Source organism: Accipiter gentilis, chromosome 10 (assembly GCF_929443795.1).
Source record: "Accipiter gentilis chromosome 10, bAccGen1.1, whole genome shotgun sequence".
In the NCBI taxonomy this organism is placed as follows: Eukaryota; Metazoa; Chordata; class Aves; order Accipitriformes; family Accipitridae; genus Astur; species Astur gentilis.
This window is the reverse complement of record NC_064889.1, coordinates 29,916,051-29,939,334: the sequence shown is the minus strand read 5'-3', so window position 1 is coordinate 29,939,334 and position 23,284 is coordinate 29,916,051. Positions and strand designations below refer to the sequence as shown.

At 45.7% G+C, this 23,284-nt stretch overlaps 1 protein-coding gene across 2 annotated transcripts in view; it reads left to right on the top strand.

The window, feature by feature from the left end:
- The window catches only part of LOC126043817 (protoheme IX farnesyltransferase, mitochondrial), a 106,610-nt gene extending 93,447 nt beyond the window's left edge, over positions 1–13,163 (top strand). For both annotated transcript variants that reach the window (XM_049812697.1, XM_049812696.1), the window contains exon 7: positions 10,857–13,163. In XM_049812697.1, the coding sequence (XP_049668654.1) occupies positions 10,857–11,299 (443 nt within the window). In that variant the 3' untranslated portion in view covers positions 11,300–13,163. The remainder of the gene's footprint in view (positions 1–10,856) is intronic.
- Positions 13,164–23,284: the final 10,121 nt, after the last annotated feature.

The following is a 23,284-nucleotide window of genomic DNA, read 5'->3' as shown; positions in this document are numbered from 1 at the left end:
GGCTGTGTCAGTGAGGCCAGGCAGCTGGTTTAACAGCGGAAGAGATGTTACTAAGCTGATATTGGTCTTTGTAATGGAGCGCACCTGGGGAGTCCTGAAAATGGTGACCTGAATGTAATATTTTAGTGCATTTCAGTATTAAAAAAAAAACAAACCCCACAAACACCTTTAAAAAGAAAAGAGAGAAACAGAAGAAAAGGATTGCGTTGTAGACTATCATTTCCAGTGTTAAACATTCTACCATTGCGAAGAAGAAGAGAGTTCAGCACCTAGCAGCATCAGACCCATGTGGAGGACAAGGGTGCATCCACGTGCATACATACACGACTGGCAGACCTGCATCCCTTCTCTAACCAGCCTACCCACAGTTGTTGAACTCATTAATAGCGTGTAATTAGCTTGGAGACTTAACCTAGTTTTAGGTAGAGGTGTGAAAATGCATTTGCACCTCGTTTAAAAAAAAAGATCATTCCACTCAATAACAAAGAGGAATGTGAAGGAAAGGAGTTAGAAAACTAATGAGAAGGAAGGTTCTCACCACTTAACTGGTGTTTTTTTGAGTTTACATTTTCCTGTGGATTTTTTCTCTCCTTGTAATCTTCTCACAGCAGCCACATTGTTGTACATGTTGCTGGTTGTAGGGAAAACAATATTTAAGTGTAGACCTTTCATTACCATTTGAGGAGGGGCAACGAAACGTTACACCATACTGTATGGTACCCGAGGACAGCCATGTCTGCACTCTTCTGAAACGTCAGGAGTTCAATAACATCACTGGCATTGTTCATAGATATTGCTGCAAGATGCTCTTGGTCATTCGAGAGAGTTGGAGATGATTCCTCGTTTTCAGAGATAATAACAAAGAGTCTTAGGTTGGAGCAGCCTTGTTATAATTTGTCCTCATTTTGTTTATAACTTTCTTATTTCAAAGATTAATACCTTGACAGTTTCTCGCAGAAGAAACAAATATCGCATATTTGCAGATAAAAATCTGGGACCTTTATATTTCCAGTGATGCCAACACTTGCTGCTATTTCTTACAGGACACATCTTTTGCAGATCTTACGGTGATTCCCAGTGATGCTTGCTTCCATTTCTGCCCCTGATAGGTAACTTTAATTGTATGCTCTTAAGCCTGATTGAAAATCCTGCCCCCAACCCTGGATTTTGTGCCAACGTAATTTAGGGAAAACCTCACATTTCAAAAGTGAAAGATAAGGTTATCTCTGGGAAGATGTGGAATTCTTTGTTGTGGGTTCGGGGGTTTTGTGTTTTTTAATGGCAGCTGTTTGAAATTGATGAAAGATGGGGAATGTTAACATTTCCTCATTGGGGGAGCCGAGTGCACGTGAGATGGTCAAAGGTGCATGATAAATGTAATTTATCACGTGGATATCGCTACCACGTATCTGGTGTATTTATGCACAACTTAACTGCCAGCCAGTGATTTGCAGTAACACATTTGCTTCCTTGAAAGCAGATTTCATTGCTCCTTTGTGGTATTATTCATTTCTAAAGAGATTTGTTTTTCTAGTAAAACTAGACACCCTCAAATTATTTCTCCTGATTTTACAAAGGAAGGACTAGCGGGAAAATAACGAAATTCACTTAAAGCCTTAAGTGATAGCATAAAGACAGGAAGAAGAGGCAAAGCTTGGCAGCGTGTCCTGTTCTGTGCTGGATCCTCCTCCTGCGTGGGATCCACATGCAGGAGAGCTCCTGGCTGTGCCACGCTTTTGTCGAGCCTGCGTAAAGACATCTTTAGGAAGTAACAGAGCTATTTATTTTGGCACATGAGAGGCACAACGTATACATGCTTTAAATTACTCTTGTTTTGCTGGTCTTTCTCCTCAGACTAATGCTGCAGCTTGCTTGTTCGAAATGTTTGTTGTCTATTTAAACTTGTTATTTCTAGTTAGCAGAAAAACTGAATCTGAAGTAAACATTTCCAAGTGCCATAGCCCATGTTTTGCCTTACACATTTTGCACTTCTTCCGCCAACCTTTCTGTGCTAATGCACTGAAGGCTCCATCGCAGCCGGCGAGCTGTATCGGTGTCTTAGAGCAGAGCAATTCAGTGCCACGGTGTTCGTATAAACCACCCAGTTAGATGGAAGTGACAAGCAGGGGTCCTCAACATAATGTGCTTATCAGTTAAGGGGATTTATTCTGAGTAGGTGGCAGTGGCATAGCAGATAACAGCCCTGACAGCATAGCAGACATCACAGACCCGTGGTGGCCTGGAGCCATAGGTATTACTGCACCAAAGAATGTTTATCTCAAGAGACTATTTAGTTTATCTCAGATGCTCCACTTCTGGTCTCGCTTTCCTGAAAGACATCTTGTACTGATTTTCATTCATTTTCAGAAATTTAAATAATTCCTGGGGCTGTGGAATTTATAGACTGAGTATCAATTGTAATCATGTGGAGGCTGATTTTTAAATTGCCTTTACTTTGTAATTCAAATTGTGTTGTATGGTAGACATTAATTATGTCAGCCAACATCTATTTACAAATGGGGATTTAAAAACGGGCAGTTCTTATCAGCTAGTGACATTTGGCAGATGGATGGTTTCAGTAACAAAAAAAGAGAATAGGGGAGAAGGGGGGGCTGTGCCCAACCTGTCAATGGCTGGAGTCTCTCATACCTTCCCCGGTGTAGCACTTGTCTGCCAGGAGGAGGGAGAGCAAAGCAACAGCTTAATTGCATGCTGTTATAATAAGATTGGAGATCTTTGTGTCCCTTCCAGTTAAGCACTTTGAGCTTTCAAAGCCCCTTGATGTGCGAGGAGGTCTGGGAGCCACCCCCCCCAACCCCCCCACTGCCGGAGCAGGGCAGCTCCGCCGTCCTGCCGCAGGACCAGAGGAGGCTCCAGCCATAAACTACCTCTAGTAAACTCAGGGTTTGGGGGTTTCACTTCTTAGATGAAAGATGACAGAATCTGTGGTCTGTTCCAGAGGGAACAGAGATATTCATGTCACTGACATCTGAGAATTGGAAGCTGGGGGCCCAGGAGTGTGCTTTGTGGGGTAAAAACCAAGGCAGAGGGACAGTACTAGAAAGCAGCTGGTCTGAATTTAGGACAAAAGCCAGTGGGCTATTTTTTTTTCCCCCTTTCCATCTTCACAAGAGAGAAAAGAAATGGCAGTTCTACTGTTGGGGCATCTGGGGGACCGACCCCACGAATTCACAGGTGACATGCCCTTACCCAGTTCTCTGCCCCATGCATGGCTGTTGGGGCACGGGGAGCAGATGGGGCTGAGCAGCAGCCCCCGTACCCCGGGTGTGTGACACAACACCCGCGGGAGAAGCCCCAGTGCCTCGGGTGTGTGACACAACACTCGCGGGAGAAGCACAGCGGGGGGGTCTGCAGGAGGGACTCCCACCCTCAGGTTTACATGGGAGCCCCAGAGGGAGCCTGGAAGAGGCGGTTGATGAGGAGCCCGGCACGGCTGTGCAGGTTTGCAATCCTCTGCTGAGTCTGGTCCTTTGGCAAATACTTCCTAAACATATTTGCACACAACAAATGGTCTGTGCAAAGACCGTATTTTCATCTTACCCAACAGGCTCGCTTTTTTTATGGCATCTGTTGCTGGGGTTAGCGAAGACGAATTATGTACGACCTTGTTGTTTTTCTCAACCTTGCCTGTATAATGAAAAGTGTTTCCCTGTGAGGCTTTCAGCTGTAGTAACCTGTTGTGTGTCATACAAAAAGTGTGCACACCTGTCTGTATCCGTATGCACACAGCTTTTCTCCACATGGCAAGCGTACCTGAGGATGTCTGGTTTCTTCCTGTTAAGGGCAGTGGCCAGGAACACTCCCTCGAGGTGAAGAACCCCACTGCCAACTTCATTTCCCATTCGTGGTGGACACCGAGGATCATCCTTTTGTTTTGCAGACAAGCTGTAGACACGGCCAACATCCCCTTCCCTTTATGTGCTGCAGCAGAGAAGTCTATCGCAGCCCCGAGACGCTCCTGTTCCACAAGCCTTTTGTGCCGTCCTTCAAAAGAAACAGCTATTGAAACCCATGACCATGAAGCTTTTGAGTTTTCCAGTGTTTTCCTCCTCACCCTTCGTTTACATGACCGTGTAACCTTGAGGGCGCACAATTAGGGCTGCGCACGGGGCTGTGCGTGCCCGCACTGACAGCCGGGACCATTGTTTGCAGCCCAGAGACCTTGTGCAAAGCTTTAGAAGCGATACTTTTCCTTTTTTCCTTCTCAAGGCTGCTTAGCCGCTCACGCAGCATCTGACACAAGCAGTAGCATCTGCTTTTGTTTTCCAGTGGAAGCAGAAGTGCTGGTTGTTGTCTTGCTGTGGTGCTAGTATAGGAAATGCCACAGTGGTAAAATAGGGGGGAATTGCATCAGTTTGGTTAAGGTTTGTGACTAGGTAGTTCCCAAATGTCTTTGTGTTTGAGAAGGCTTCATAATCAAAAATTAAGATGTAAGTTTTGTAGAGCTAATCCCTTTTCTACTCCCAAAGACAATGATAAAAATTAAATAGTAGGTAACATTTCCTCAGGAGTGATTGTATCAGGGCAGTATCTTGACGGCTTATAATCGGAGGCCAATTGATTTACCCTAACAGTCATTTTCCATCATTGAAATAAGCTGAAGGAAAGGCAGTAATTACTGCCTCTTCCAACTCTCCTTCACAAACAGAAAATGCCACTGCCAGCTTAATAAGCCAATCCTTACGTAGCAGGACACTGCAGTTGTGTTATGGACATGACTCTCCAAACCGCTCTGAATATTTGTACCAACTCCCCCAAATAATCCTTTGGGTGTTTAATATTACACTGAATCTGCAATGAGCAACAAGGCTTTGACAAGACTTCAAAATCTTTCTTTACCCCCATAACTGCTGCATAGTTAGAAATCTCCAAGGAAGACTACCGTGTTAAGCTTGTTGGGAATGAGCAGAAAAGAAAAGAAAGAAAATGAAAGGTTTGGCGATTTATCCAGTACGTTTCCTGCGAGTGTAACATCCTGTAAAAATCCTGCAGGGCCACAGTGAAGAGTTTTGGACTGGTTATGTTAAATTTCCTGTAGAAAAAGTGAAAAACACAGTCTGAGGCAGCACGGTTGCTCACAAGCAGGTGGCTACAGCTGGACCAAGTCAAGTCTCTGAGCTATAATCTACCTTGTCTGGATTAAAGAGGAGTAATTTGTTCAACATCTTTTAAGGTAGGAGAGCCAGTTGTGTGCTATCAAGTAAAACGGTGTGTGGTTGTTTCCTGACTACAATCCATTAAAAGGCTGAGCTTAGACTACCACAGCCTTCCCCTCCTGACAGCAGCCAAACTCATACCAGTTTCCTAGAGACAAAAGGCCGGTGCTTTCCTCTAATAAGTCAGGGAGCTACCAAGGTCTGGAAATAATTTTAAAATTCCTTCACATTATTCAAGGCAGAAGAATTACTAAAATTGTGCTTTAAGCAAAACAGCATTCTTAGGTTGCCAAGGCAGTAAACACCAGGTTTGGGAAATGCAGTAAGATTTCAACATCTGTTTTGGAGCTGATATTTTAACCATTCCATGTTTATTTTAATGCCTGGTTGGCCACCTCCCAGTCATACATATGCAGCACCAAAGCAAAGACAGAAGGAGCAAGTCTATTCTTGAATTGATCCTACAGATCAGCTCCCCCTTCCTTATTTTCTTTGTTTTATTGATTAAGTAAATAGGTGTTTGTCCTGTGTAGAGCTTGAAAGTGATAGCAGAGGTTTGCAGAACACTGTGTAGAGGGAAGGCACTGCGTGTTGTCTAAAGAACAATGAGAACGATAAGAAGAAATAATAAGTTGTTCATCTCCGGTGTGTTTTCAGGAACACCATGTCAATGCAGCAGTCTCTGTAGATAACCTTGGAGATGTTTGCCTCGACTTGCGCAGACAAGCCTGTGTTCATCTGCCTGCCTGGGCTGGTTGGACTCCAGCTGGCTCTGCTCCAGGGGCTGGTGCTCCCACCAACATGCTGTGCTCCAGCCTGTGCCTTCTTGTAGCTTAAGTCCTTTTCTGCCCTGGAAGAACTTGCCTTCAGAAATTTTTTGGAGATTTTTAATTGGATCATCCCAAACTATTGTGTCTTGTTTAAGGCAGACAGCTGAAATAATTCAGCTGTGGGTGAAATCATCACTATTGCTCCATGTGCCAACTGTGCAGTGTATAAAGTTCTTTGATGATGAAAGGTATTGCCAGCATGAAAGAGGCATATTTCAAATCGCTGCTTAAGAGAGTGGCATCCACAGCATGGGACAGTCAAGCAGGATCCAAACATTACTTCTGCCCTTTAGTGGATGAGAAAATAGCTTTGCAGTCCTCAGGTTGCTTTATGTGAATGAATTGGTTTGCTCAGAAGGATGTTACCGGCATGATTTCTGTTGACACTGATAGCTCAGCAGCTGAATGTGCCCACTCTTTCTTGAGCAGGTGATGTACAGACTTGAACACGCTCTGTATCCTTTACAGGACATGAGAAGTTTGGGGGACTCGCACTAGGGTCTGGAGCTTTTCGTCCCTGGGTTGCTGATCCTGGCACGAGCCCAGGATGGAGAGGACAAGAAGCTGTTGCTACCTGATTGCTCTGCTCTTCTCTCCATGTGTTAACCAGAGGTCAGACTTCACACCCTGCAAGGACTTACACCCTCAAAACCATCTTCCAGTTTCCTGCTCTTAGGTGCTCTTTTTAGCAGAGAGACCAAGGGCTCAACAGGCTCAGGCGGTGGCATTGCTCCCTCACCTGAGATTTGGACCATCCAGCAAATGAGGTCATCATAAATTGCTTTAAAAGGAATAAAACGTGAGATTTTAATCAAAGTTTAGAGGTACCACATGGCCTTCTTGACACTGTGAAGCGCATAACTGCAGAGGGGGATGCTTCTTGCTCTTGTAGTTCGGAAAATTAGACTGTCAGCTACTGTGGTTTGCAAGCCCAGAATCACTAGTTGCTTTTGGAAGTCTCATCGCACAATTATTTCCAAGAGTTACCCAAATTTATTGAACCTTGAAACTTCTTGCCAAGCAGTTACTCAATGACTGTGGAATTTAGTGTCTTCTTTGTTTTAGGAAAAATGCAATGCATAAAGCTTCAGTACTTCACTAGATAAAAATATATTTACAGAAAGAAAGAACCATTTTCTACTTTCTTCAATGCCAGTTGACATTTTGGCTTTATCTTAGATATTAAAATAAAAATCTCAGCTTGTTCTTGTTTATTAAAAAGAAGATATATTACTATTTAAATACTTCTAAAAGAATTTAAGGAAAGAAATAATAGCTTAACCTTAAAATTCATGATGAACCGTAAAACCTGTTATTTATCTTTAACTCTGTGGATGCTATAGGACCTACCTGGTTCTCTGCAATCCTGTAACTTTTGAGATGATTTAATCTAGTACAAAGTGATTAAACAATAGGAACCCAACCAGGAAACATTTTATACCTATTTTGCACAAGAGAGTGAAAGAATACTGGAGACCTGGGTCCTGTTTGCCTAAAAAGACTTCTTTTTTTTTTTTCCCAAAATCAACCAGGACTTGCCTGACAAGGTATCAGGACTTATAAGTGTCTGCTCACAGCTGTCCCAGGTTCTCACACTTGGAGAGGTGAAGAGGTTGGAAGTGGTCATGAACGAGCTAAATTTGCAGCTATTAAAAATTTGGCCAAAAGGCCAAAGAATTTGGGATATCCACGAGCCAGGTACTTGTGGTCTTGCAATTCATAAACACTTGCAGAAAAGTGGAGAGATCTAATGTGAATTTCTGTCAGTCTGTCTGTGCTCAGGTTTTCCATGTGCCAAGGAGCCCAAGGGCTGCGGTGTCCCGGGATGCTGGCTGTCTCCCACTGCCAAAGCAAGTGCGATGGCTCTGCTCCGACGGTCAGCTTTGATTTTGCAAACTCTGTGCCAGCTCCACGTGTTACGGTTGTGAATGACCTCGTCTGGTCTTCACTTAATTATAAACTCCATAGAGAAAAAGGAGATTTGCATTGATTAAACTGAGTTCCCAAACTGTTGGGAACTGCACAGAAGCAGCAGAGTAGACTCTGCACTATTTTGAAGCAGGTTAGTCTCCAGAGTTAGTCTCGCTGTAATATTGCTTAAAAACACTGCTGACCTAATTATGACATAGTTAACATTCATCTAGTAATTAATGAGTATTACAGTGTCTGCTCTGGGCTTGACAGGATTCCTACTGTGGGCTCATTTGATGCTGAATTGTACTGTACCATGTGCTGTGCTTTGCAAGTCATCAGTCTTACGTGACACTTAAAAATCTCTGACAACCTGACAATCTCAGCCTGGGCAGAGGAAATTACAGGATGTCCAAGGCACATGGGAAACTAACAAAAAGATCGGGTCAGTTAAATTCCTCATAATGGGCTATTAAATTGTTTTACTGTTCAGCTTCTCTGTAAAATATCAATTATCTCAATGGTTGTAATGTAATCAAAGTAATTAAATTCCAAAGGCTTGCATGTAAAAACCAGAGCTTTGTAAATGGGAATCCAGCCTCAAGTAGTTTAGTTGGTCTGTTTGTGTTTAAAAGTTTCTCCAGATGACTTTTTTTTTTAATGGTGTTATAGTTAGAGAACTGTTAAAGGGTTTTGTGTGTTTGAGGTTTAGGGTGTGTTTTGAGCTTGGCTGCACACAACGTTTGAACAATTGAATAAGCAAAGCCCGCGTTACAGCTGAAACACAGGGATGCAGCACATGCCAGATGAGAAGCCGGCTGGTCTGTAGCCGTGGGAAGCAGGGACAGCCTCTGCCTCAGCTGATGGATAATTGTAGCTTACCTTTCCCTAAGTTATGAAAAATGACAAACTAATGTCTCTAAAGCACTTTAGATGTGAAACTTGAAAAATATTCCTATCTTAGGTTTATCACATTCAGGATCTTGCCTCCAGTAATACATTTTACAAGAATAGGAAAAAGCTAAAGAATGACATATTACAAGTACATTTTCCCCATTGTTTCTCCTGGTGTAGGGAATACTCTTTGATTAAGTTTTATTTCAGTTTATTTCAGTAGAGCTACTCCCTTAGGTTTCAGAACTGAATCAAATCCTATTTTGTTAGGGCCAAAATTACTTTTGTTGCCACAATTTTCTGAAATTAATGGTAATTTTGGGGTGCACCATTTTCAACTGTCTTAAAAGGTTCCAATTTAGAGAAGGTGCTAAGCATCCACACCTTGAAAGTCAACTTCAGTAGGATGGAATGGCAGGATTTGCAAGCGTTTGGGGCCATAGTCCAGGAAATCACCTGTAAGTTGTAGCAGGCAATGTTGTTCTGAAAGCTGCATGCCCAATAGATGAGCATCTATCTCCATGCTTCATGTAATCAACTTTCAGAGGCATATACTCACCTGATGGAGTATTTGTTACTCATTTTAAAAAGCGATGAGACAGGTCTTTTATACCACTACTAGATCTTATAAGCAACTGGAAACCCACATTAAGTCTAATGGGCTGTTCCTTCACTGGTTGATAAGGTAGAGCAAAAGAAGGGCTCTTTTGCAAACTTAGATTGTTATTATTTGCATGATAACACCAGTGTATGGTGTGTTGTTTAAGACAAGAACTAGACATGCACAGCCCCAAGGAGCATAGAGCCAGAACAGGTGGAGAGAAGACATGAACCATGAAGCAGTTCAAAGAAGACAGTGACTTGGTCTTTGTTAGAGCCCAAGCAGTTGCTGGGGGAGAAGTGAACATTTGGGGAAGAATTTAAATACATTAACCCGTGTGCAGATAAGTGTTGCTGTTTCTGTTTCTATCAAGTCATTAAGAAAATGATAGACACGTGGCTCCAATGGAGAAGTAGTTTCTATAGAGAATGAGCTCATGGTGGCAGGGAGATGCAAAGAAAGTGTTAATGCTGGAGCAGAGTGTTTGAGAGCTGGGGAAGCAAAAGGAAAATCCAGGAATGCTCATAATGTGCAACAGCCTTGGGGGATTTTTTGTGTCTTCAGACAAAATTTGTGAAGGGAGTTTACTCTGAGGGTCTCCTTGAAGCTCACCAAAATCAGCATATAAGCTGCTTCTGCCTCGATAAGCCCTGCACCATGTCCCAAGGATAGCTGTGGAAAATTGTGATGCCTCCGTAGCTCCTTTTTAAATGTAAAAGTAGGTAACTGGTGTGAATGAGTTACTTGGTCAAACTACTTAGAAATTCCTGCAATTGGTTTGAAGAAGTAAAATGTTCTCCATCTTCTGTCACCTCATTAGCAGCTTCTGCCAGTTCTGCCACCTGCCCGAGGTCTGGGATTGAGGTGCTCCCGCACAGTGAGCAATTCCCTCCCTTCACACAACGGGCAAACAGAAAGCTCAGCCATGCTTCAGGCTACCAAAGTGCTGGTATTTTCCCAGTTCTCAGGAAGAAGCAGCTTACCCTCCTTTTCTGCTGTTATTGAGCCGAGCTCCCTGTTTCTGGTCAATGTGACACTCTGCTCTGGATGCACCAACTTAGGAACCCAGGAGTGGAAGTTAGAGGCTCCCAGGAAAAGTCTCTTGCCCAGCTTTTCTTCATTTCCATCAATCCTCCCTCAGGTAGAGACCGAATTGGTGCAGAAACCAATTAGCAATGGTTCATTAGGAAGAAGTGACTTGTTGAAATGCTTTTCAAATTAAGTGCTCCAAAAACGAAGAACGACTGTGCGCAACCTTATGTAAATGCCGTTAAAAACAGAGCATGCCTATGTCTTACAGAGCGTGCCTTGTCTTCTGCATAGAGTGCTGTAACAGGTTCATAGTGCTGCTCTTTTGCAAATACAGCCCGAATCTGCTGAGGTCTTTGTGTAGCACTTCTTGCAGTGGCCCTCTAATGCGTGTTTCCTTCTCTCCTACTACAGGTGCATTACTCTTAGGAGGAATCCTCTATTCCTGGCAGTTCCCTCACTTCAACGCCCTAAGCTGGGGTCTGCGGGAAGATTACTCCCGAGGAGGGTACTGCATGATGTCCGTCACCCACCCGGGGCTGTGCAGGCGGGTAGCTCTGCGTCACTGCTTGGCCTTAATTGGACTCTCAACGGTGGCTCCTGTTCTCGACATCACCACGTGGACTTTCCCCATCATTTCGCTCCCTATCAACCTCTACATCTCCTACCTCGGCTTTCGGTTCTACAGGGATGCAGACCGCAGCAGCTCCAGAAAGCTCTTCTTCTGCAGTCTGTGGCATTTGCCAATGCTGCTGCTTGTCATGTTCACGTGCAAGAAATCGTTCCTAGAGAAGGAAGACAAAGGCGATCCGCTCGGTGAAAGTCATGGGAGGGCTATGGAAATTAGATTGCCTTAAATGTCAATTACTTGTCATCCTCGTGACACATCAGGTAGTATATTTTAGTAATTACAAGGGGGAAACCTGTGGGGATCTGTCTGAAGAAGAATCATTTGTGCCTAGCGACCACTTCATGCGATAATTTTGTTTTCTTCTGAAAGGGAATAGACACGAGAGCTTAAAGCATTCATGGGCGTTAGGCCCGTTCACTCGTCATGGATTACAATTTAGCCTATGTCAGAAGCACATCACTTTGGGATGACCTTCCAAAGCCTCCGTGAGTTGTGGTCTCTCATCTCGTGGATAGGTTTTTAGTTAGCAAGTCACATGCGCACACTTAGTAACCGCCAGCACTGGCAGCCTTGGCGAAGCCGTCAGGAAGCGACAGATGAATGATTTATCACCCCTTCTTCCCAAGCATCCTTTCCAAATTAAGCTTTGAGGCACGTGGTGGGTTGGGTGCACTCTTCTTGTCTCAATCCATGCCATCCCTGCTCTGATATTACACGGAAGCCTTCAGTTTCTGAGGCTTTTTTCAATCAGCTACTTTTCCCAAGGTTCCCATTCACCCCTGTAGATTTTTAGTTTTCATACAGCTGGCACAATGCTAAAGGAGTAAGAAAGCTGTCTTTCAGCACACTGCACATCAGCATTTAAACAACCTCCAGATGAACCGCTATTCTGTAGCGTATACCTTGAACACATCCTGGACCATTCTGCTGTACATCCATCACAGGGAATTTCTGACTCCCATGTGGTTTTACGTCATTAGAGTTTGAGCCCTGTGTGTCAGACCTTCGACTGGTAAAAATTGCCATTAATGTTTATGTCAGTGACGCTTTGAAAAGGTGTAGGAGGTGAAAACCAGTTCTCAGAGTCTAGTAGTTTTAAGGCTTTTCTATGCTAACGTGTCTTGTGCCAGCCTATTCAGTCTCAGTGTCCTCAGACGAGCTCTGGACTTGCATCAACAGTTTGAACTGTATTTAATAGCACACTGTGGTGGCTCAGAGAGAAGGCTTCGCTTTTGGGGTATGTAATCGGTAAGGAAACACATTTTACAGAAAAAAACGTTGGGGATTTTTATCTAATACTATAATGTTCAAATTGCTGATGCAGCCAGTATCTCTCAAAAGCAATTATTATGGATGGTCTCACCAGGAAAATGCATTATCTTTGTTAACTGATATGCTAAAGAACATTTCTAGCCACACTCTAATGTGCTTGCGATCCCACTACGGGGCTGTGGCTAACCCTCAGCCTACCTGGGGCTGGCTGTGACCCACTGGGATGCTTCCAGACACAGCAGCATCCAGCGTAGACAAAGACTGTGTTACAGTTTATTGTGGTAGTTAGTGCCTGTTATGACTTGATGTGTTTTCACGCCAAGATTTCTTTCCCACGTGGAGAGGGACTGGGCAGCACGGTTGTGCATCAATCCAAAGATACAGTAATACCTGAAATGGGAGACACTGCCTCTAATCTGACCCCGAATAAAGCCCTTCAGCAAACGTCACAAATCTGCCACCACGTGCGTATCACACTGACATAAAATCTTCACTGGCTGCTTTCATGATACAAGCCTGACTTCTGGTCTCAGTTACACTGGTGTAAATCAGGAGTGACACGGTTAACCTCTGTTCTGCTGGTGGAGGTGCTCGCAGGAGCAGAGCCACCTGTTTTACACGGCTCTTAAATAATCAGTTGCAAGATTTTCTGACTCTCTCAAGTGATTGCAGATGACAAGATTGAGTTCCCCCTTACTGTTTGTCTGACAGACTCCATTGTACTTGAGTTACTGTGGGCAACATGTCGTAGAAATGTCTGGAAACTGTGCAACTCCTGAATTTGTTTTAAAAATGCATCCAGTCTTCTCTGCAATAAAGCGCGTACTGTACAAAAAAAGAGATGAATGCTCAAAATCTGTTTTAAACATCTCACTTATGATTGAAACTCAGGTACAGTTCAGTTAATTGCAGAGGTATTTGGTAGTTTTGTGGCATTTCTCGGAGCAAAAATATTCTTGATCACTGAAAGAGCAAGGACAGCTTGTGAAATACTGGTTTATTGTGCAAAAAGCACACTGAAACTAAGTTGCATGTGAACGGAAAGGGTTTATGCAAAACCAAAGAATTTGGTCAACCTTTAGCTGGGAGAGGAGCCTGAACAGAGCAGATGGCTCACAAAAACCACAGATTTTGCTCCCAGAGGCAGAAAGTGGTGCTGGAGCAGGAGGGTTGTGGTTTTCTCCTAAGTCATTATAGAGCCAGGCTTCAGGATGGCCTGCAAGTACCGGGTGCTGTCCTGACAAACTCCATTTTGATTAATTGTCCCAAGGACATTCCTGTGGTTCCATTTTGAAGAGCAGTCATCTTATTTTCTTGGGCCAAAATGTGTAATATTCACAGGTTTTAGGGCTAGACAGGAGCTTTATAATCTTCACTGAGTGTCTACAAAATGCAGGTCACCAGGTTGCACCAACATCTCCACACCCAGTCAGTCTGGCCTGGAAAGAAAGAATGGTTTTAGAATGAGTGGATCTGGGATTTAAAGGTAGGAAATACCTTTCTAAAAAACAAACAAACAAAAAAAAAAAACTTTTTTCACCTAGAAGGTGTTCTCTGCTTTGCTACAAAATGGCCATGCATCAGGTATGGATGAAGCCATCTACTGCCATTTTACTGCCTTTAGGAATTTTTGCTGTTGCATGTGCTTTGAAAGTAAAAACATTGCCAAACTGAAACCTTGGTTGCAGACGGATAGTACAGTAGGTGCTCTCAGGTGTCCTTTTCAACATTGCTGGTACCACTACGGAAATGAAAAAAATACTGAACTGTCTGCCCTCATCCAAGGGTGTTTGTGGTCCTTGTGACCCTACCTGGAGGATAAACGTCAGCCATCCCCACCCCAGCACTGCTGGTATTGCTGCCCAAATTCTGCAGGGAAAGAGGCAGGTGAGGTGCATCAGAGTGTCTTGCTGTGATCGCTTTGCACAGCTGGGGCAGTGCCGAGAGTTCAACTTGGGCTTCCTGCATCTCCATCCTGGGCTGTGCATGCATCAGGCTTTGCACGGCTCCTTGAATCTGAACAGCGGTTCCTACATAGAATTGCAATGTTTTTTTCCCTGTCCCATTTGTAGAACTTGAATATAGGTTGTTTGTCATCCTGTTATCCTGGTTATTTAGGATCTCCCCATGAAATGGCCCTCCTGGAGAATACCTGCTATATGTGTGGTAGTGGAAAAAATAGCAGCAATGTGCCATGTCCCTCCAACCCCTAGGTCTGCTGGTAGCTGGTATGGTCCCATCTAAGTGTTGCTGTTGCAGTGGTCAACTTTGCACCACCAGAAGCCTGTGCTGAAGCTCACAGAGGAATCTGAGCCAGTGACTCAAGGGCATGAAGCTGGTTTTAGTCTACTTGGATTTGAAACCTTTTGTGTGGTTTTGTGGATAAAACAGTAGCCCTAAGGCTCAGGGGATCTTCATTCTTTCCAGATCTCTGCTGAAGAAATACACTCCATCTGTAAAATAGGGATGATGATGATATTTTGCCTTGTTGGATGAGTAAACAGCTCATGTTTTTGTCAGTCCCATACCTGTTATTCTGTACGGCCCTGTAAAGAGAGCGCTGGCTAATGGTTTGTGGAGCATTTGCAGAGAGCTGACACTGGATTTCCCCCCACATCTCTTCTTTGCTCTGACCTTCAGCAAATTACTTAATCTCGGCACAACACTTGCCTTGCAGGACAGCGTGAGGAGGTGAGCTATGCGACTGCAAACTGCCCTGAGCTCTTGCTTTTGCAAGGAGCCCCCAGGTCCTGCGTGAACCCGCTTGCGGTACCTCAGCATGGCAGGCATCCCAGCAAGTCAGGCAGTTGGTGGGGCTCTGCGCTTTGTTCCAGCATGAATGAGGAAACCCAATCCCTGCGCGCACAGCTCTTTCCCTTCTCGTTTCCCCCACTGGGTTGGTTTTTTTTCTTGCTTCCTGTATCAATCTCCGATATAATCTGCCCCAGCAGAGTAACACATTCACACTCTCCTGGCTCCAGCAGCGTTTCCCACTCAGCCAGGCCACGGCATTTCAAGGCTTACACAAAACACACACGTCCTTTTCAGTTCTGACGATCCCACGAGAGTAGGAATGGAAACAGAGTGATACTATTAGAAATCATTATCATTACAGATAGAAAGCGTGTTGTCCTGGTTGCTCTCCAGAGGTGATTAGATACTCCCCTTCCCTTGGAAATACAGGCTGTCTACAGAACACTTTGCTTTTAAAACAGAAATATCAGCACTGTTTTCCTACCAAGCAGCTCTGCTGGAAGTGGTAATACTAGAAGCTCCATTGCAGGCTGTCCCCAATGGCATTTGTAGTCATGGTATTTCTTAACCAGGCAAAGAGCCAGCCCCGGCGAGGGCTCGTGGGATGCAGGATGCCACTCATGCTGGCAGCGTGGCCATGGGTCAGTTGTTTGCCTCTTGGTGCTGCTATTTCTTCTTCCAGTCATGGAGAAGGTCAGTCCTGCAGATCAGGGCTTGGACCCCATAGTTGTGTGTCCCGCACTTGGACCTGCTAAAGCCAAGTCCAAGTCTGTTTCCAGTGTTCATCATCTCCCAAACAGCGTGTTGGTAATTTGCAGTCAAAGATGACAGCTGAGCTGTGAGGTCAGAAGTGTTATTGCTGAGGACCCATCTCCATAAGAGTCCCTCAGACTGTGACTTACTGGGTGGTTCCATCGATGTTTTTTAGTCCCCTCTGAAATAAATGTACTACAGATTTTCAGGGCTTTAACACAAAATTTAGCAAGCTTTGGAGCTGCCTTCCAAACCCTTCTGTCAACTGAGCTTGCAGTATTTCTTGAATGTGAGACAGTTACTGTGCTCTGTTAGAGCTTGCGTTGGTCTGGATTGCCATATCGCAAGGATGCCTGCCCCTCCAAAAGGCTGTTTGTTGTCAGGCCCAGAGTGGTCAAATTCTCCCTGACCCAAAGAAAAGGAGGTCTTTCGAGCACAGTATGTGTGCAGTGTCCCAAAGACATTTAGGCTGCCATCAGAAGCACATGTGTTTAAAAGACCTGGCAGGAACATCTCTCATCAGCTCTTGCCTTGTACACTTTCCATCACCTCTGCTTTTCTGCTTCCAGACTTTAACTGTTTGCACTGAAGATTTTCCAGCCTGGGTCAGCGCCTCAGGCTGGGGTTTAGTTTCCAGTGTTTCAAAAAGGCACAGTTCAACTGTTTCACAGAACAAGGTTGGCAAAACGAGCTGTTTTCCCACAATGTGGAGAGGTTTTTCCTACCGCTCCTAACCAGTTCTGGCACCTCCAGGCCTTGGAGCGAGAACTGACGATTTGTTAGCGGGCTTGTGCGGGTTCAGGTTGGTGCATTTATCCATTCTGGGAAGGTACCGTGTGTTTCCCTGCGTCCCTAAAAGGTTACCACTCCCAAATGCTTGTTGAAGCATTGCTGCTGACTTCTCCGAAGTGATGCTCTGAGCATGGTAGGCACAGACCATACTGGGAAGCTCATGGGGAGCTGCTGCCGTGGTCCATGTGCTTTAGGGGAGCACAAGGACTAAAAAGAGGTGCCCGGAAAGGAGGCTTCCCCTAGAACTGGGAAATTTGTCTTAAGTTCATACCTGTATTACCATTTTTCTAGGAGCCCTGCTTCAGTCCTGCCCATGGAGTGATGCAGAGGGTGATACCTGAAGGGAGGTTTTCACGTGTCTCAGAAGTGTGTGTGGTTGAGGGGGTTTTCCTCTGTTTTTTTGGTCCAGGATGCATGGCAAGGTGCTTTCTGTGCCCTGCTTGCCTTCTTCACACTTCCTATTGTAACTACAGCTTCCTTTGATACATTTTTTTCATGAAATATGTGCTATAAAATACCCATCTAAACTGCAGCTGTAGCTGAACTGTCTTTTCTTAAACAGAAACACAGACTTTGGGGAATTGCCCCAAGCAATCAGAAACAGAAGGGCTCCAATCTCCCAGACTGACCAAACTGTCCCTAGTTGTGATCAGTAGGGTCATCTTGCCCATCTTCCTCCTCTGAAAAGCAAGAAGGGAGAAGAGGGGAAAAGGCATCCCTGCGAGTGTGGTGGCGTGGGGTAGAGACCAGACCGTGGTGCCAGGGGAGGACAGAGCTTCCAGCCAGGCAGGACGGTCTCCACCGCCGACCCTCTCATCCCAGTGCACAGGAACTGGCTGCCCAGATGCAGACTGGTACATGGCAGTTGAAGCCCGTTCACAAAGAGGTGGCTGGCATGGGGACTCATCTTTTGTTTTCTAAGCTATGAGAAAGATCAAGATTTGTGCTGCCGAGAAAGGCTGGGAGATGTTTAGAATCCTTTTTTTTGGCTGGGGAGAGGAGGCACTGTATCAAATTAAACTTGAAACAGAGACACAAACGAGGTGATTAAGGCATTTCCGCCATGCTTCCAGGGGAGCTGCTGGACGGCATCCAAACCGGGGAAAGGAACAGCCTGAGTTTATCAGCTGAACTTGGAGGTTAGTACAGATACTCGCTCTGCAGAGCAGCCGAAGGGCTGGCTGACCGACACGCTGGCCCTTGGCCATCCCTGCACCAAACCTATGCCAGCCAGCGCAGAAGGGAAACTGAGGCATGCCAAGGGGAAGCGGGATGCCTGGGGCCACGTATCATCCAGCAGCAGAGAGAGGAATATTATTTAGATCTCCTCTCCCGTCTGATGCCCCTGGCCTGCTGCCTAGGGCCACTGTCTGCTTGTTACGTGTACTTGGCTTTCAGTGGGAACAAGGACTGGCAGGAGCTGGCGATACATCAGGAGTGAGGCTGATTAATCAGATGACAAATGCTTCCATTTGGGAATGGGAAGGGGTCTGTCCTCTGTGCTGCCGCTCTGCTGCCTGGCAGGTCTGGTCCCCAGGTGTCACCCAGCATCTGCAACAGCATTTGTGCTGCATCCCACGGTCCCGCTTGGGAGCAGCTTTGCTGGGCTTCCTGCAAGGACTGCTCCACGGGGATGTTCACAAGCTGCCCATGGGTGAGATGAGGAGCCACCGCGCTGGAAGGAGCACAACAGTATGAACGACCTGCAGGGCTCAGCCCCGCTGGGATCTGTCCTTACAGCCGTGCCCCGTGCCAAAGACACTGTCTGACTCTGCACGCTGCTGCAGCACCACCAGCCCTTCGTTGGCTTTGCTTATAGTGGGGACTGCAGGAAGGCCGTGCTGGACGGATGGATGGACAGACAGACATGCAGCGATCCGGGCTGCTTGCAGGGATGTGCAGGCTGTGGCTCACTTGGCCGCGATGGCAGGGAACTCCCTCTGTTGACTTATCCTGAAGTTGCACCCCTTAATCCAGTGGTGTCCCTGACTCTGGTAATAAATAGCACCTTCCGTAAATGTCTTTAGCCCTGACTAAACCGCAGACTGGACTGATTATTGCTGGTTTTGTAGCCTTTACAGAGCTGTTTTTATTTATAATTGCACCCCGCTGGTGTGTTCATAATGATTTTCCCTGCTGCGTCCCATGCGGTCCAGGGCTACAAAGCCACATTTTCATAGTAGCTGTTGTTGGTTTTAATCACTTGTTATTCGGATGATATATTAATAGCAGTATCTCTGTGAGGCTTTAGAGTGTTTTCTTTTTCAGAACATTTACAACAAAAGCTAAGTGTTAGCCCTAATAAAACGTGTGTTTCATTTGGCTCCCTCCTCCAGCGATGAATCCAATTAAATGAGCGCTCAGCAGAGAGCCCATCTCACCCCATCCCATCCTGCCTCAGCCCCAAAACCTGCTCCTGAACCTCTGATCAAAAGGTGTTTGAGACTCCAGCGGGAACAGGGGTGCTTGAAAGGCCCCACGTGGTTGGAGGGCTGTGAGTTTGTAATTGCCTATGTGTAGACTGTAGAAGCCTGTAATAAACCAAAATATACTTTGCAGATGTTCATTTGCGCCTTGCGATTCTCCTAAAACCCATATAACCCATTATACCTTTTTTCACAGAGAGATGGGGCAATGAGGCTGGGTGGTTTGATGAGAAGCCACTGGTGAAAACAGAAATAAAAGCAGAACTGCCTGTTGCCTCCTGAGCAGGACACTATCACCGAGCTTGGCATATGGATGGGGAGGAGTGGGGCAGTGCTCTTTATTTTAGCCATTTATGGGAGGAAAAAGAACACCCAGCAAAACTTATCTTTGCTGGAAGCGGTTTAAATGAAACATTTAACTAGCTGAGGCCGCTGCCTTTAATTTCATTCAGAAGGGGACTGTGAATGGACTCCTCGCCCACTTCAAAAGGCCGTGGCAGCATGTCCTCTGTGGTGCGGGTCATTCATGGACACTACAGGAGATGTGAAAACATCTGCTAGGTCCATGCCTGCTCCTTTCAGTACAGTTACTCCCCTTGCTAATAATTGTCTGTGTTCTGTCATCTAGAAAGGGACTTTGTGTGCCTCCCAGGTATTCTAATGCTAATTTGTTTAGTTAAAAAGGAGAAGAGGCTAAACAGATGTGAACCATTTGGTTAGGTTGTAGTTCATTTGTTAGGAAGTGCAAAGGATTCTTGGCAGGATATTAAATATTACCTTGGCTGCTCACAAACACTTCATATTTCAAGAGAGGAAGGGAGGTAGGGGCTGCACTCCATAAATCAGCCTTTTCAAAGAGACAGAAAAAGGCAAACATTTGATAAATCTGTGTCATTATACTTAGAGATCAAAGGAGGTTTTACATATGTATTTATGCAACTGGCAACCTAGGAGACAATAATAACAAACATAGATCTCTGACAGCTTTACAAAAATAAAAATTAGCCGGTTCTAATCTGTAATTATCTGGGAACTGAGCGAGGTAGGAGGTTGCTAGCAGTAGAGCTTTAAGTTGCTAATGTTGAGACAGTGAGCGAATGTTAAGTCATTCATAAATACATTAGGAATTCTGTGGGCAAGAGATTGCAAAAGCCACCGGGTGGTAGCTGGGCATGCCCACTGCATGTGCAGACCCGGTTTTATACACCGAGCCCAAAATAGGCAGGCAGGTGTTATCAGAACCAAAAGTCAGCAGGGAAAGCAGTGTTTCACCATGTGCTAATTGCCTGTATGATTTTCCAGCAGATGATCTACCAGGAATCTACCTGAACGATCCCTGAAGACAGGAAGATTTTCATCCCTGGTCTCTCTCTTGCTTGCCAGAAACTTACAGATCCGTGTCTGATAGCTTCTGTAGCCCGGCGTGCCTCTGTGTTGGCCCGGATGAGCCCCGCCACTATTCCCAAATTAGACTGACTCATTTTGTACAGCTACATAAGTAAAGAACTGGAGCCAAAGACTCAGGTAAGTCAGGGAAGAAGCTTGAAAAGACCCCAGAAGAGGTTTGCAAGCAGCAGGAGTAACAGGAGGACTAACAGGGGCTGCAGTGTGTATTGCTTTAATCCAGGACAGAATTTAACGGAGGAATTGAAACATCTCCAGAAGCAGCAAGGGCCGTCTCATCGCTCAAAAAACAAGGAGAAATCCAGTTACATGAAAATAATTTGATGGACAAAGCAATGCAGCCACAGAAATTAGAGAAGGAGAAGTAACATTATGTCATCTCGCCTTTCCTTTTGGCCAGTCACTGGGCTGATTTCCTATTCTCTTGTGCTGTTTTAAAATGACTTCAGCAACTTGGTTTCTGCTTGTTCCCATGGGAAACTTCCACAGTCTATAGATTTCGCTGGTAGGAAACTCTTCTTGACAGTCAGACTATATTTTCCTTTACTCAATTCCATCACATCACTCCTACTTACGCCTCCTTGGAGCACCCTAAACGCTCTTCTCCATTGAAGTCGGTGGAGTTATGCAAGCAGTAAATTTGGCCCATGGCACTTGGAGAAATAGATATTAAAACCCCAGGGACGAATTAGGGGGTGAGGGGAGGGAGGGCAGTGGGGGAAAGGAAATGGTTTCAGGTTGAGAGAAACAAGATCTCTTCTTACATCTGTACAGCGGTGCTGCCCACTGCCCCGGTGGGAGCACGCCTAAGACTCAGCAGCAAAATGCTGCAAGAGGGAGCGATGTCCCTGGGATGTCCCTGAGCACTGGTGTGGTTACAGAACCACATCTGAGGGCTCGAGAGCAGTACGTGGCACTTGGGCTTATGTGCAGAGACATTGCATAAAGCCCTGGGCACTTTCCTTGCCAGTGGCTGACCTGTTTTGAGTCCCAGTGATGCCACTTGCAGTCACCCCACTGCCTTTCACCCCCAGGGTAGCCCAGCCTTGCCATTTGGCTCTTTGCAGCTGGGATGGTCACTGACTGCCGGTCCAGCAATCCTCACCCACGTAACACTCACTGCAAGCTCTGCCTCCAGGGGTTAATACTAACGCATGCTTTTTCAGGATAAAATCCCAAATGCTCTGGGCCCTTTTCCCCAGCTCTTACCTCACTATCGTGACATTAATATGAGTCCAGCAGATGTGTGCAGTGATGGAGCTGCTGACAGACGCACAAGATTTATACATCGGCAATCCTCAGCTCCCTTCTGCTCCAAAATAGCTACAGTCCACCAGCCCACAAGGTCCACTCCAAAGGGCACACATGACAGAGAGGAAGAGTGGGGACAGCACCGAGGACTTCTTAGGGTGGAAGAAGTAGAATGAAGATATGTGGGATCTCTCATCCTGGGACCCTGCGAGAGGGCAAGGGCTGGGGACATGGACCCATGACTGAGGAACATCTCAGAGTACTGCAAAAGACCAATAAGAACAAAAAAAACCATTATAGATATATACAAATGGCAGAGGACACACAATAGCATGCAGAAGCCCTACATTAAAGCCCTACATCTCAGTGTGCTAGGTGCTGTATGTTCCCAAAAAGGAGGTGGTATTGGCTGGTCACCTCCTCTCTGGCCAGGTCACTGTATGCCGCAGCACTCCAGGGTTACACGCTCCAGAATGCTGTATTTTCCCATGAACGTGCACTTGATTAACATCATGAAATGGTGAATTTTCTCCAAACAGAACTATGACCGTGTCATGGAAAACACCATCCTGTCTGGATTGGGACCAAGAGCACTCTGGTTTGATTTTGGGTACCTGCTCCTATCTCTCACTCCAGCAGGACTGGCTGTGTCCAGAGCTGTGTGTGCCCTGTCACTGACATACAAGTCTTTGTACTTCAGAAGAAAGAAAGAAGATGCCGAGCATTTCAGAACTGGCCTGTTCAGTGGCAGGAAAATAACGGTTGCTAAAAGGATGTACGGATTTTCTAGTTGGGAAGAGATGAGGCAACAAGGTGAAACTCAGCATCAGGCCAACAGGATAGGATCAGCACTGGGAGATGCTGCCTTGTATCAGACTCCAAGAAGATGCTGGAAAGCACAAGACTGCAGCTGCTGGGCACATGGCCTGGCAAGAGTCATCCAGGGTGGATGCTGCCAAGGTGAGCCCACAGACCTGAGCCTTGCTCTGTCCTCACTGGGGATTTTGATCATCTTGGCTTGAAGGTGTGCTGGGGTCTCTGCTTTCTGCCCTGTTTTAACAAGTGTGTTTTGCAGAGCTGGGCACCCTCCAGGCTTATCTCAGCGGTGCTCCACTAAGTGCCACCATGACCCCTTGTCAGGAGCTGCACCTCCCCAGTGCTGTCTGTGTAATGAATCAATCATCAAGAAAAGGGATCCAGAGACCGTACTGATGCAGCTCAATTAGTTTATTGATTAACCAGCTAGCACGACAGCTACTATTATGATTCAAGGGCTCTGCAGCAACAGCACGGAGCAAACCCAGTCTTGCATTTCTGTTTGTGCCCATTTCTTTCCAACCCCAATTTCTTCACAGTCTAGCCCCTGTTGCTCTGTTGCCCTCATCAGTGGGGCACAACACACGTGCTCCTGCCAAAACTGCTGCATGTGGGATTAAACAAATTACAAGAGCCAAGAGCAAGTGTGCGAGCCTTGCTGGAGCCCTGCTCTCAAGGTGGCAGCAGGTACGGAGGAGACCTGTGCCCTGCTGAGCAGATGTGCAGGCTCCAGCTGGAGGCAG